General features: G+C 40.8%; 1 protein-coding gene across 1 annotated transcript in view; it reads right to left on the bottom strand.

Moving 5' to 3' along the window:
• Positions 1-12,716, bottom strand: part of dhx37 (DEAH (Asp-Glu-Ala-His) box polypeptide 37) — a 42,015-nt gene extending 29,299 nt beyond the window's left edge. Inside the window, exons 1-7 of the mRNA XM_080208361.1 lie at positions 12,656-12,716; positions 11,531-11,656; positions 7,023-7,192; positions 4,006-4,118; positions 2,548-2,899; positions 1,598-1,746; positions 46-138 (exon numbers count right to left, since the gene is read on the bottom strand). Of these exons, the coding sequence (XP_080064487.1) occupies positions 46-138; positions 1,598-1,746; positions 2,548-2,899; positions 4,006-4,118; positions 7,023-7,192; positions 11,531-11,642 (989 nt within the window). The 5' untranslated portion in view covers positions 11,643-11,656; positions 12,656-12,716. The remainder of the gene's footprint in view (positions 1-45; positions 139-1,597; positions 1,747-2,547; positions 2,900-4,005; positions 4,119-7,022; positions 7,193-11,530; positions 11,657-12,655) is intronic.
• Between the last annotated feature and the right edge of the window lie 1,472 nt (positions 12,717-14,188).

Genomic DNA, 14,188 nt, shown 5'->3' with positions numbered 1-14,188 from the left:
TTTAAATACTAGCACATCTCAATTCTCATTAAGAAACATTTTTACCTGTGTGAAAGATTCATCTCCGTTGCAACTCGCTGGGACATGCTTATAGCTGCTACACGCCTGGGCTCTGTAATGCCAATGATTCCATTGCCGCTGTGCACAATGACCAGAGAATGTTTATGGTTTGATGCGAAGAGCAAAATACTTCCACACTTTAGATAACGTTTTTCTGAACAATAATTAAGCATAACTGTAAATTGAATTTGGTAACTAAACATTCTGGCTGCTCAAAATAAAGTGAGATTTCATCTGCAAAAGGAGAGGGAGTTGAGTTGATTTGAACTCGAAGCTAAACCTCATTATTTTAATATTTATCACAGGTAATCACAACAGCAGAATGGTATGGTGGCATAGTGGTTAGCACTGCTATATCACAGTTCCACAGACCTGCGTTAGATTCCAGCATGGGGTATCTGTCTGTGTGGTTTGCATATCTTCCCCGTGTCTGCGTGGTTTTCATTGGTTTCCTCCCAAAGACATACAGGTTAGGGGGATTGGTGTGTAAGTACATGCCCTGAGATTGACTGGAGTCCCATCCTGGGTGTACCCCACCTAAAGCCCAATGTCTGTTGGGATAGACTCCAACTCCCCATGACCCTGAACTTGAGTAAATGATTAAGTGATAGCGAAGTGAAGCAGCCATAGCATGTGGTTTTTTTGAATAATAGCAAAACATCCTGAACAGCCTTGACCATATTCAAAGAAATCAAAACAAGTATGGGGGCTATTCTACTGATGCTGAGTCATAAGCATTAAATTATGACTCGACTTGTCAGTGTTACGTGATGGTAAATTGCACTAGGACTAATGCACTAACAAATCACGTGCCTATAGATTCCCTTTACATATCAAAAAAGCCTGCTGGCCGTTCCTTTCATTTGGAGAAAACTCAGAGCTGATACAAGAGGAATGGCTAACTGAATCTCCTCCACTAACATTTGTAGGTTAAATTCCCACATTGAATGCTGTAATATAGAATGATACAGTAGCATACTGGTTTGCTACTGGACTAGCAAACCCAGAGATGTGGACTAATGATTCACAGACATAAATTCAGGTCTATGGTTGCTGGGAAATTTTAATTTAATTAATCTAGAATTAAAAGCTAGGATGGGAAGAAAATGTGCCATCCTCATCCAATCTGGTCTAGGTGTGACTCCAGATCCTGAGTAATGTTTGCCTCTTAACTGCCCTCTGAAATAGCATAACAAACTCATTCAACGGCACTCAAAAGGCAACTCAAACTTTTTCAAGAGCAGTCAGGGATGGGCAATAAATGTTCACCTTGCCAACGACTTCTGTCCCATGAATAATAAAAACTGTACTGGGGGCACAAGCCCCCTCTAAAACAGTTTCATGTAAATTGCTATTGTATGGGGATTGCAGTGTAAAATTTAATGGTTTATAGAAACAAATTATTTCCAATCAGTATTCAAAATGGGAAAAATACAATTTGCAAATAACTCATGCTAAATATGTTTTCTTAAAAATTAAATACATTTTAGACATGTGCTTAAAAATTGAGTGTTAGATGCTAACAAGTGTATTTTACCTGGCATATCCTGCTTCGTAGAGAAACTGGGGCACTTGTGTAGTTTTACCACTGCCTGTTTCACCACAAATAACAACCACAGGGTTATGTATAATGGCTTCCATGACAATTTGCTCTTCAGCTAGAATTGGTAACTTCAGACGAGCTTCCTGAAAAAACAGAAAACATTTCTTTTCAAGATAGTTGATTGATGCAATTATAAAAACACTAGTAAATTAACATAAACAGAGATAGGAATCAGTCTCCTGAAATATTTTTAATCAATTGACTTTTCCATTGCACCCCTCTCTATTGATGCCCCAACTCAGGTGGCTTTTGTCAAAAGTTGCTAAAGTTCACTGCTAGACAATAACTCCAGGAACAAATTGGGAGCATTCCAATCTGGAGCCAAATGCTTCAAGTCAGATTGCCTGGGTTTATTCAATTCTAGTTACATACATAGCATAGGCAATATTAAAATGTTGACAAGATTGCAAGTTAGCATTGAGGTTAGCACCAACAGCAAACAATATAGTACTCTTTTACAAACAAAAGAACTTCATATAGTTCAATTGGATACTTGCAGCAATGTCAAGGTTAGAAATAAATGTGGAAATACTTAACACTGGAAAAAGGCAGTTAACATTGAAAAAAATTCTGACCAATGTGTTATATTTTCATTGTCATCATTATTGGGAAACCTAAGTCATACCATGTCTCTATACCTAGTAGAATTGGTGCTGCTCCCATATTAGTAGTCATTAACAACCAGTCTGCATTTTGTGTACACAAGATGGCAGCATGACATGATTTCTACCATCCACAGTATAATATTCGTCATAGGGAAATTACAGTGACATGAGAATTGTGTTTTAAGAACACTGACACCATTAATTGACAACTCCAAAAATAGACCAGATTGAAATTTTAAATGAAAATGACAAACTTCAGAGTTTACCACAATTGAGCACCTGAATCTCTGGACTCCTGTCCACTGGAATGAAAATAGCTGGTTCTGCGGAAGGTTGCTTATTAATCGACACCAATGCTGATGGTTTCTCAGTCGTTGCTGCTGCACTGCTTGAGGAGTTTTGAACTTGTTCATTACTGTTGACATTTTTCTCCTCTGCACTTGATCGCGTGCTGTCACTTTTCATATTCTCTGCATCGTCCACTTGTTCTTCCTCATCCGAACTGTCTGAAGACATGCTAGTCTCAGACTCAGGTGCTTCCTCCACAACCTCAGAATTTCTTCTGCGTCTTTTCCTATTGGCCCCGCTAACACTGTTGATTCTGCACTCACTGTTGGCCTCCTGTTCAGGCCTAAAATGTAAAACGGTGGCAAGCATTTCTATCAATTAAAAAAAACACTGAATATGAATTAATACAGCACTTCCCAAGAGTAAGAGAAAACGTCAAACTGATGAACTGTCACCAAGTAATTCAGCCATCCTTCAGGAATGAAACAGTGTTCAGCAACTGAATATGTTGATTACATGCTGTAGGATAGACATTGATTTTATAGCTGCTGGAAGTTACCTTAGCCAAAACGGGTTCAAGGGAAAATAAAAAAAGAAAATACTTTTCCTCAAGTAAAATAGCCACCTCCCACGTAGGCTGATGAAAAAATGCTGCAGATGCTGGAATCTGAAACAAAAGCAGAAAATGCTGGAAAATCTCAGCAGGTCTGACAGCCTCGATGGAGTGGGAATATATCCAATATTTCGAGCTCTGACAAAAGAGTAACCCAGACTCGAAATGTCGGCTCTATTCCCTCTCCACAGATGCTGTCAGACCTGCTGAGATTTTCCAGCATTTTGTGCTTCTGTCCCATGTAGGTTGAATGTGCTTGGGTCTCCATTCTTCCTATTTTCATCCTCAAAATAAAAATGCTTCAATCACAACAGACACTGAAGCTGACCTATGGTAACACCAAAGTACAAATAGTGTGTCAAATGTAAAGGGCATTCAGTGCAGTGAGACAAACTAGACTAACTCTTGTCATCTCGGTACCTACAGCATATAACAAGTGCTGCTTTTGCCACTTAGGGTCATAGAGGTTTACAGCTTGGAAACAGGTCCTTCCACCCAAATTGTCCACGCTGTCCAGTTTTTACTACTAAGCTAATCCCAGTTGCCTGTGTTTGGCCCATATCCCTCTATACCAATCTTACCCATGTAACTGTCTAAATGCTTTTGAAAAGACAACATTTCTATGTAAAATTCCTCAAATTGGAAGTTTTCACAATTCAAGCATTTCACGAAGCAATGCTAACACAAGGTGACAACTTGCAAATAAAAAAATGCTCTTTTAGAAATTAAATATATTCTAATCTCAAGGTGAACATAAAGCATTCAGTGCACATTCTAACCATGGAACAGTAATCCACCAAGTAATTCTATTAATGAAAGATAAGAAAATGACATACAGTTTAGGCTGGTACAAGCGTTTTCCGATGCCTATTTTTGAAGTGGTGTAGAAAAGCTTCATCTCGGACTCGGAGACCTGGCATTCCGCCAATTTATCTAGAAGAACTTTTCTCTATCATGAAAAATTAAAAAAAAAGTTTGTTTGCAACACAAAATGTCCACACTGTATTAACACAGGTATAAAAATATTATTGTTTGTTATATCTATTAAAGCCGAGGCCAACTCGTTCCAAAACCAAGATCAGCTCATTACAAAGCTGAGACCAGCTCATTACAATCAGGAAGTGGTCTCTCTAATGTTATTTTTACATTGAGTGCTTTATTATAAAGATATTCAACCATTTTAGAGAAACCCTATATTTTTGGACAGTTAGTTGAAGAACTTTTTAAAAACAGAACATTGGGGCTGAACTTCAACAAACTTCAATAAACCTTCAGCCTGTGCCAAGGCAAAACTTGGGTTATTTCCAATAATTTTCAAAGTAATTGCCTGGTAGTACATACGCTGAGTGTTGCTAACAAAAAAAAGACACGGAGGGGGGCGGTTCTCCCGACCCACTGTGCTGCCCAAACAGAGGCCGTTTAGCAGGCCAGAAATCGGCATGGAGCTGTATAATTTATACCAATGAGGAAAAAACCAGCAGGATTTACCCCAGTTATTACACAAATTCGGCACTTCGAATTTTTTTGGAAAAATCCCATCCGTGCTTTCTATCTTGCATTCATCAGGACAGATGCAAGAATGCCAAATTTCAAATGGAACAAGAATTTATACTGCAAGAGAGAAAGGGTACTGATTGGTTACCAAGTCAATTCCAATTGGTTTGGATGTTGCAATAGGAAGCTATTGTACTTTTTATTATTCAAAACAGGGATAATACCTGGACATATTCATTTTTCCTGCAGAGGGCATATGAATATGCGTAACTTCAATAACTGTATAGCAAGCCTGATTGATAATGTTGAAATGGTTGTTATAGTAATACTTAGCACACTTGAGATTGTTCAGCAACTGATGCCCAATCACAGAATGACACCTAACATGAGGCATTATGTTGAGAGTTTTGCAAGCACAATTTGGTTGAGCACGGTCAATACACTGCCTATTGTGAACAGCTGAAAGGATATGCTATTTGATACGATCCGCCAGTCATTGGGACGTACAACCCACAAACACTGGCAACATACTGATAATAAAATGTTGAAAATACACAGCAATACTCATTTGTGTGATAGGCAGAATGTCCTATTGTTGTGATGGCAGCATCTTGTTAGTGGAAAACACTATTCGTGTTACCGCTGCATAGTAGCAGTGTGAAATGGCTAGCTTCATCTGTTGCTCAAAATTTGGAGATACTTTACTCTTTCAAGGTAACCCAAGGTAGAGTAGACATTTTTCAGGTAGGCACATTCATGAGTATATGCGATATGCAGCAAACAATAATCTGATTGGAATAGCCATTACACTGCAGAATAGATGTGACGTGCCCTATTTTGGTGGCAAGGTTGCACAGTGAATAAATGGCTCAGGACTATTCACAAAATTGCTGATAAGGCCAATGTTGTCATACTTGGAGCTGTAGGAATCCCAACGCATTAAGTGGCCAGGGAAGTCAAGCTTGTGGTGGATAATAGTAGAGAACCCATTAGTGGATTTCTCGACTAGCAGTTGTGAGTCAACCACATTGCTGTAGGTCTAGAGTCACTTTTAGGCCAGATCAGGTAAGGATGGAAATTTCCTAAAGAACATTAGTGAACTAGATGGGTTACAATAATCAGTGGTTTCATAGTCATATTTAGATTTTTAATTCCAGATTTTATTCACTGAATTCAAATTTCACTATTTGCCATAATGAGATTCAAACCCTGGTCCCCAGAGCAGAAACTCAAGTGTCTGGATTACTAGTCCAGCGTCACTGACACTACACCACTGCCTCCTCCTGCTGGATAGCAATGTCAAATCAGCATATAGGCACAACATTGTTGTCACTATGTAGGTTGCATATAGTCTTTACAAAGTGAAGGAATCCTACACCATGTAAGTGGAATACTCAGAACTGGTTGCAGCAACTCACTGAACCATTTGGCCAATTCGTGTTGTGCAGAACCAATCATAAATAAGATACGGCATAATGTGCCTTGGGCAGCCTATACATAAGTATAACGAATCATGAAGTCAAGATCCTTTAGTCAGACTTGCAAATATGTGTAATAAAAGCAAAATAGTGCAAATGCTGGAGATCTGAAATCGAAGCAGAAAGTACTGGAACAACTCAAAGCAGTTCCAAAGAATTGGACTCAAAATGCTAACTCTGTTTCTTTCTCCACAAATGCTGACAGACCTGCTGGGTTTTACCAGCACGTTTTGTTTGTATTACAAATATGCATGTCTTGGTTGCCCTGGAGGCCTCACAAAGCTACCAGATATTGGCATTGCCTGTGAAAATTGGACAAAGTCATGGGGTATCTATAATAAGCAGGTATTTGATCAGCTATGCATGGTTTGAAAGGCTCAGTGTTTTCATTGAACACCTGTTTCACAAGGCCATAAAAAATAGGAGCAGGATTCGAGCCCACAACCTATTGAGCTGCTCTGCCATTCAACATGATTATGGCTGATCTTGGATTTCAACTTTCCTGCCTGTTCCCCATATCCCTGGATTCCCAGAGAGATTAAAAATCTATCTCAGCTTTAAATGAATTCAATGATGGTGCATCCACAACCCTCTGGGCTAGAGAATTCCAAAGGTTCGCAACCCATAGAGTGAAGCAATCTCAGACCTAAATGATCAGGCACTTATTCTGTTACTCTGCTCCCACATTTTAGATTTCCCTGACCTCCAGAAACATTCTCTCAGCATCCATTCTATCGATCCACTTCAGAATTCACCAACATTATTTTAAATAATCTACCATAAAAAACATTCACAATTTAAGTGATACCAGCACTAAAACCAGTTATTTAAACTGAGCTGTCTACATTCACCTGTGTTTATAAGTGAGCTTCAAAATTCACCTGAGCTTTCTTTTCTTTCTGTTCCAGTATCTTTTCCAGCTGTTTCCTCTGCTTTTTGGTCAGAGGCCGCTTCAATTTCCTAGGTACTTCACTCGCCGGTTTTCTTTTTCTCCTCTTTCCTGGTAGGACCAGCGCATTACTCTCATCAACACCTTTTAGTGTCGCTCCCTCTGGAACAGAGTAAATGATTTGAAAACTTCATTCAAATTTGTTCAACATCAAGGCAGCAACAGAAATATGAAGAACCAGAGGTTATCTGCAAAATACAACATTTATCTTTTGCAACCCAAACATCAACGTGATTTGAAATGTTAATTAATACCTGAATTGAGGTGTGCCATTTGATTTCCCAGCTAATCTTTCTAGCATACACTTACATACATTAGTCAGCAGCACAGTAGCACGGTGGCTAGCACTGCTGCTTCACAGCTCCAGGGACCTGGATTCGATTCCTGGCTTGAGTCACTGTGTGTGGAGTCTGCATGTTCTCCTCGTGTCTGCGTGGGTTTCCTCCCACAGTTTAAAGATGTGTGGGTTAGGTTGATTGGCCATGCTAAAAATTGCCCCTTAGAGTCATGAGATTCGTAGGTTAGAGGGATATGCGGGTAAATATGCAGGGATATGGGGATAGGGCCTGGGTGGGATTGTAGTCGGTGCAGACTCGATGGGTCGAATGGCCTCCTTCTGCACTGTAGGGTTTCTATAATTTCTATGATAACAATTCTTTGTTCACTACGTTACTTTTAAATTATTGCAGCTGTAGTCAAGCCTTAGAAAGAATATTCAACCACCCATTTGCTTTTCTCCAACTCTCTCACTTATGAAATTAAATGAAATAGCGCACATACAAAATGTAGTAACGCTTCCCAACTGCATCTTGAAAGAATGTAGATGTACTGCACAGGAAACCTATTTGCCTTAACAAACAGGTCAATAACCAGTGGGCCCCAGAGAGTCTGTGGGCCTCGACTACTTGAAAGGATGATGGAGGAAGACACTCATTGGATTTATAAAATGCCTGGATATGCATTTGGAGTCATGGAACCTTGCAGGGGTGAGGACTAAGAGAGTGGGATTAGGATGGATCACGCATTTTCAGCAGGCAGAGACATGATGTGTCAAATGGAACACTGGACTCAAGAGGAATAGGCCATTCAACTCTGATCTGATTCTGGTCTCAGCTTCATCATCTATCTCCATAACTCTTGACTCCTTGCCAATCAAAAATCTAACACTGCCCTCACTGCTTTCTAGGGAAGGAAATTTCACATACTAACAACTCTCAAGAGAAAAGAAATTCTCATCTCCATCTTAAAAGGGTGGCACAGTGGTTAGCACTGGTGCCTCATAGCGCCAGGGGCCCGGGTTTGATTCCCGGCTTGGGTCACTGCCTTCACGTTCTCCCTGTGTCTGCGTGGGTTTCCTCCCGAAGTCCGAAAGACGTGCTGGTTAGTTGCACTGGCCGTGCTAAATTCTCCCTCAGTGCACCCAAACAGGTGCCGGAGTGTGGCGACTAGGAGATTTTCGAATTGTGATTAATAAACTTTAAAAAAATGGAAGACCTCATACTTAAACTGTGTCCCTCGCTCTACATTACCCCACAAGTAGAAACATCCTCCTGGCATCTATCATATCAAGCTCTCTCAGGATCTTATATGCTTTAATAAGAACACCTTTCAGTTCTTAACTCCAATGGATATACACCCAATCTATCAGGGAATGAATCAAGTGAACCATCTCTGAACTGCTTTTAACACAATTATATATTTTTGAAAAAAGGAGACCAAAACTGCACAGTATTCCAGGTGTGACTTGACCAGTGCTCTGTGCAGCTGAAAGTAAAATTTCCTTTACAATAAACGACAACATTATATTTGCCTTCCTAATTACTTGCTATACTTGAATACTAATTTTTTAGGATTCATGTACTAAGACACCCCTATGAACCGCTGAGTCCTGCAATCTCCCTTCGTTTAAATAGTAAACTGCTTTCCCATTCTTCCTGCCAAAGTGGACAAGTTCCCATTTTCCCATATTCCCATACTATACTCCATCTGCCAAGATTTTGCTCACTCACTTAACCTTTGCAGGTTGTCTGTCCCCCACTTATCCTGGTGTTAAAGACAAATTTAGTTACCATACATTCGGTCCTGTCATCCAAATCAACGAAGCTGATTGTAAATAGTTGAGGGTCCAACAGTGATCCCCTTGGTACTCCACCAGTTAAAGCTTGCTAACCCGAAAAAGACCCATTTATCCCTACTGTTTCTGATTAGCTAACCAATCCTTCATTCCTGCGAATATGATACCCCAATACATCATGTAATTTATCATGTGTAGTAAACTTTAACATGGCACTTTATAAAATGCCTTCTGGAAATCCAAGGTTCGCCTGTATCCACCTTGCTTACTACATCTTCGTAAGACTGCAATAAATTAGTTTAATATGATTTCCAACATTATATTACAGTTTATCGTCAATCTTTCCCTCATTTGTTCTCATTCTTTGCTGGTTCTTAAAATTTGACCAATCTTTTGGCCTAACACTAATCTTTCTAAATCTGTACAGCAGTTCTTTCAATTTGATGCTATCCTTAATGTTTTCAGCTATAGATGATGCATCTTTTTCAAAGAGTCTTTTTTCCCCACTTGGATAAATGAGAGTTATTGAATATTTCAAGTCTACTACTGCATTTCTACTGTCCTACCATTTAACCTAGATCGCCAATTCACTTCAGCTAGATCCAAGTTTAAAACACTAGTTTTGGACCCACACTTCACACCTTCAAACTGAACAAGAAATTCTACCACGTTATGATTGCTGTCCTTTAGGCGTTTCTTTACCATGAGGTTATCAAGACCATAAGGTGTAGTAGCAAAAGTAGGTCAGTCAACCCACTGAGTCTGCTCTGCCATTCAACAAAATCATGACTGATCTAATATAACCCTCAGCTCCACTAGCTCGTCTTATCCCCAAGAGCCTTGAATCCCTTACTGATTAAAAATCTGCTTGAGCCTTGAACATAATTAAAGACCCGACCTCTATAGTTCTCTCCGGTGAAGAATTTCAGATTTACTATCCTCAAAAGAAATTCCTCCTTCCTCATCTGTCTTAAATGGGTGACCCCTTCCTTACACTGAGATTATATCCTCTGGCCATAGACACTCCCACAAGGGGAAACAACTTCTCAGCGTCTACCCTATCAAGTCCCCTAAGAATCCTATATGTCTCAATAAGGTCACTTTTTATTCTTAACTCTAATAAGTACAGGCCCAACTTACTAGACTTTGCATAATAAGCGAACATTCCTCCATATCTGAGATCAATTTAACAAACCTTCTCTGGACTCCTCCAATACTAGTATGTCATGCTAGTACGCCTAAGGGGACCGAAACTGTTCACAGTATTCCAGGTATCGTCTAACTAATGTAGCCTTGTGTAGTTTTAGCAAGACTTCCCTATTTTTTACACTCCATTCCCTTTGAAATAAAGCCAGCATTTCATCTGATCTCTCAATTACTTGCTAAACCTGCATGCTAGCTTTTAATCATTTATGCACAAGGACCCCCAAATCCCTCTGTGCTCCATTTAAATAATAGTCAGCTGTTTTATTCTTCCAAAGTGCATAATTTTACATTTTCCTGCATTATATTCCATTTGCTAAGTCTTTGCCACTCATTTAGCCTATATCCCACAGTAGACTATTTGTGACATTGCCTTCCCTATTTTTCTGTCGTCCGCAAACTTGGCAATAGTACATTCGCTTCCCTTATCCAAATCATTATTATACTTTAAATAATTGCAGCTTCACTTGTTTCATCCTGAAAATGATCCTCTCATGCCAACGCTCTCTTCTATCAATTAACCAACCCTCTATCCATACTAATATACTACCCCAACAACATTGGCTCCTAATTTAAGTAACATTTTGTGAAGTACTTTATTGAAAACTTTTTGGAAAATCCAAGCAAATTACATCTACTAATTACACTATATGCCCTGAATCAACGCTCATTACCTGGACCAGAAGAGCCAGTTGCCTGGTTAGGTCTTGGATGTACTGCTCTAAGAAATCAGCCTGAATACACCCTATAATTTTCTCAGCTAATTTTGTTAATCTGATTTGATTAAAGTCACCCATGATTATTGCAGATAGACCTCCATCTGTGCAATCAATTTTATATGTTTCTATAATCAGATTACACTGACCAGATTGGATATACTAGGTTTATCATAGAATAAGTTTTGGAAGCAGTCAATATTGATGACTAGAAGCAGTTACAAATATTGAAATGCACTCATGTACCTTATTCTCAGGATCCAGAATTTAATGTACCTACCACGTTAGGCAACCAACTGAACAGGGTCAACCAACTAAAAATGTTTTTCTAAGGCAGCAGTCTGCAGTGAGATTTAATTGTTACTCATTTTTTTCATGTGGGCTACAGATCATATTGAAAGCATTCATATGAAGGACAAGATTGAGAAAGTCAGTTTTTATGCACACCTTCCAGTTCAATCTCAACTTTAACCTCATTGCTGGATTTGTCTGAAGGCTCTTCCACACTCTTGACCTGAAGTCGTGCTTTCCAGTTGTGCCTTTTCCTCAATTTACCCATCTTGAATTACCAACCTGCAACAGAGAGACGTAAACATCTGATAATTGGAGAAGGGGCAACAGGGCAGTGGAGGATATAATAGAGGAACTCAGGAGCATTTTCAAGTGATAAAGAGGGAGCAACAACATTGGGGAAGTTGGTGGAGTAGGGAGGAGCGAAGCAGAGGCAGTCACATCAGGAAGTAGGGGCAATTGGAGAACAAAGTAGGCATATTCACGGGAACAAAGAAGTGGCATTTGCAGGGGTACTTGAGGGCAAATTAGAGACATCTACAATGGTGAGCAGTGACATTCACAGAGGCAATTCAGTAGCAATGAAGGGGCATTCAGAAGGGTAATAATTGAGGGATGAACAAGAGGCACAGGGTTAACTGAAGGGCTAACAACTGCCATTCACAGGAGTAACTGAGGGGCAGCACAATAGCACAGTGGTTAGCACTGCTGCTTCACAGCGCCAGGGACCTGGGTTCAAATCCTGGCTTGGGTCACTGTCTGTGTGGAGTTTGCATAATCTCCTCATGTCTGCCTGGGTTTCCTCCGGGTACTCCAGTTTCCTCCCACATTCCAAAGATGCGCAGGTTAGGTTGATTGGCCATGCTAAAAATTGCCCCTTAGAATCCTGAGATGCGTAAATTAAAGGGATTAGCCGTTAAAATGTCAGGATATAGGGGTAGGGCCTGGATGGCATTGTGGTCAGTGCAAACTCGACGGGCCGAATGGCCTCTTTCTGCACTGCGGGGTCTGGCATTCAGGGGGTGATTGAGGGGCAAACAAATGGCATTCACGGGGCAATTCAGCAGCAAAGCAGGCGTTCACGGTGGTAGTTGAGGAACGACGATGAATAAGTGACGTTCACAGTGGCAACTGATTTGGGGATTCACAGGAGTAATTGAGAGGTGAAGTAGCAACATTCACAATTGGTGAACAATTGGCATTTTCACAGGGGTGAAGTTCGCAGTCAGTTTAACCCCCAGAAACCGCTCCCCGGTCGGGTTGCGTGTACACTGAACTCACAGCCTCTCCTCGTTCCCCACTCGCTCTCCGGACTTGCTCATTCGGCACACATGTCCCCACCGGAAGTGTCCTGCAGAACGATTCCGACTGGAACCCGGCGCCGCAGGAAGAGTTCCGGCCTCACGGGGCGAACATTAATAACGAATGATTTGCAGCGTTCAGTGCCCGCTTCGCTCTCCGCAGGTCTGTGCGGACGACATCATCACAGCCACCGTTGTCTGGCGCGACAGCACTGTCGATAACGCCCGGCACTCAATCAATCTTGTTCTCTTCATAGAATCATAGAAACCCTACAGTGCAGAAAGAGGCCATTTGGCCCATCATGTCTGGACTGACCGCAATCCCACCCAGATCCTACCCCTATATCCCTACATATTTTACCCACTAATCCCTCTATGCATTTCAGGACACTAAGGGGCAATTTTAGCATAGCCAATCAACCTAACCTGCACATTTTTGGACTGTGGGAGGTAACTGAAGCACCCACAGGAAACCCACACAGACATGGGGAGAACATGCAGACAGTCACCCAAGCCAGGAATTGAACCCAGGTCCCTGGAGCTGTGAAGTAGCAGTGCTAACCACTGTGCTACCATGCTGCCCTCTTGATGTTCTCTTGACAGGTTGCTATTGCTTGACTCTGCAACTGTGGCTGCAGGGGGTAGATTTATTGTATGGGAACTTGGGAAGCAAATGTGGGTGCAATGCTCTGGACATTGGAGAAGCCAGCAACTTTATAAAACTGGATGGCTGTATCTTGCTAGTGCTTTGCTGTGACACAAAGTATAATTAAAAACCAAAAGAGAAAACTCTGGAAAATCTCAGCAGGTCTGGCAGCATCTGTAAAGAGAGAAATGAGCTGACGTTTCAAGTCCGGATGACCCTTTGTCATCAAAGGGTTTGACAAATGGTCATGTGGACTCGAAACGTCAGCTCTTTTCTCTCCTTACAGATGCTGCCAGACCTGCTGAGATTTTCCAGCATTTTCTTTTTTGGTTTCAGATTCCAGCATCCGCAGTAATTTGCTTTTATCCAAAGATAATTAACTTGTCCACTCCCCTGTAAAGCCCATGAGTGACCTGGCAATAAATAAACACCTGTATTCCTGCTTGTTTAATATTGCACAGATTGCCTGTGGCCCTAACCAAAAATGATCCTATAATTTAAAAATATTGATAAATGTCAGTAGTGGTCATAATCATTGGCCCCCAAACAGGCGGAGCAGTCAGTGTGGACAAATAAGCATTGCTACCATGCAGGTGGTTCCACAGTAGACTACAGAGCCCCAATTCCAAAGATCTAAATACATAAATTGGCACTATTGCATTGGTGGTGGTGAGAGGGGAGGGGGGAATTCACTGTTTGTATGCAGGTTGGATCTGCTTTCTTTAAGCAATAGGTACTAAATGAGCTTATTATATACAAGTGGAGTGGGGAGGGGCTATTATGCCTACATTAAATGTTAGTAGTTGGTGAAACGTCTATGTCTTGTTTTATAATTTATCATTGTGGATTGTCTGTAACCCAGACGGT

This window comes from Carcharhinus amblyrhynchos, chromosome 20 (assembly GCF_965287045.1).
Source record: "Carcharhinus amblyrhynchos chromosome 20, sCarAmb.v2.hapA, whole genome shotgun sequence".
Lineage (NCBI taxonomy): Eukaryota > Metazoa > Chordata > Chondrichthyes > Carcharhiniformes > Carcharhinidae > Carcharhinus > Carcharhinus amblyrhynchos.
This window is presented reverse-complemented; position numbering and strand designations above follow the sequence as displayed.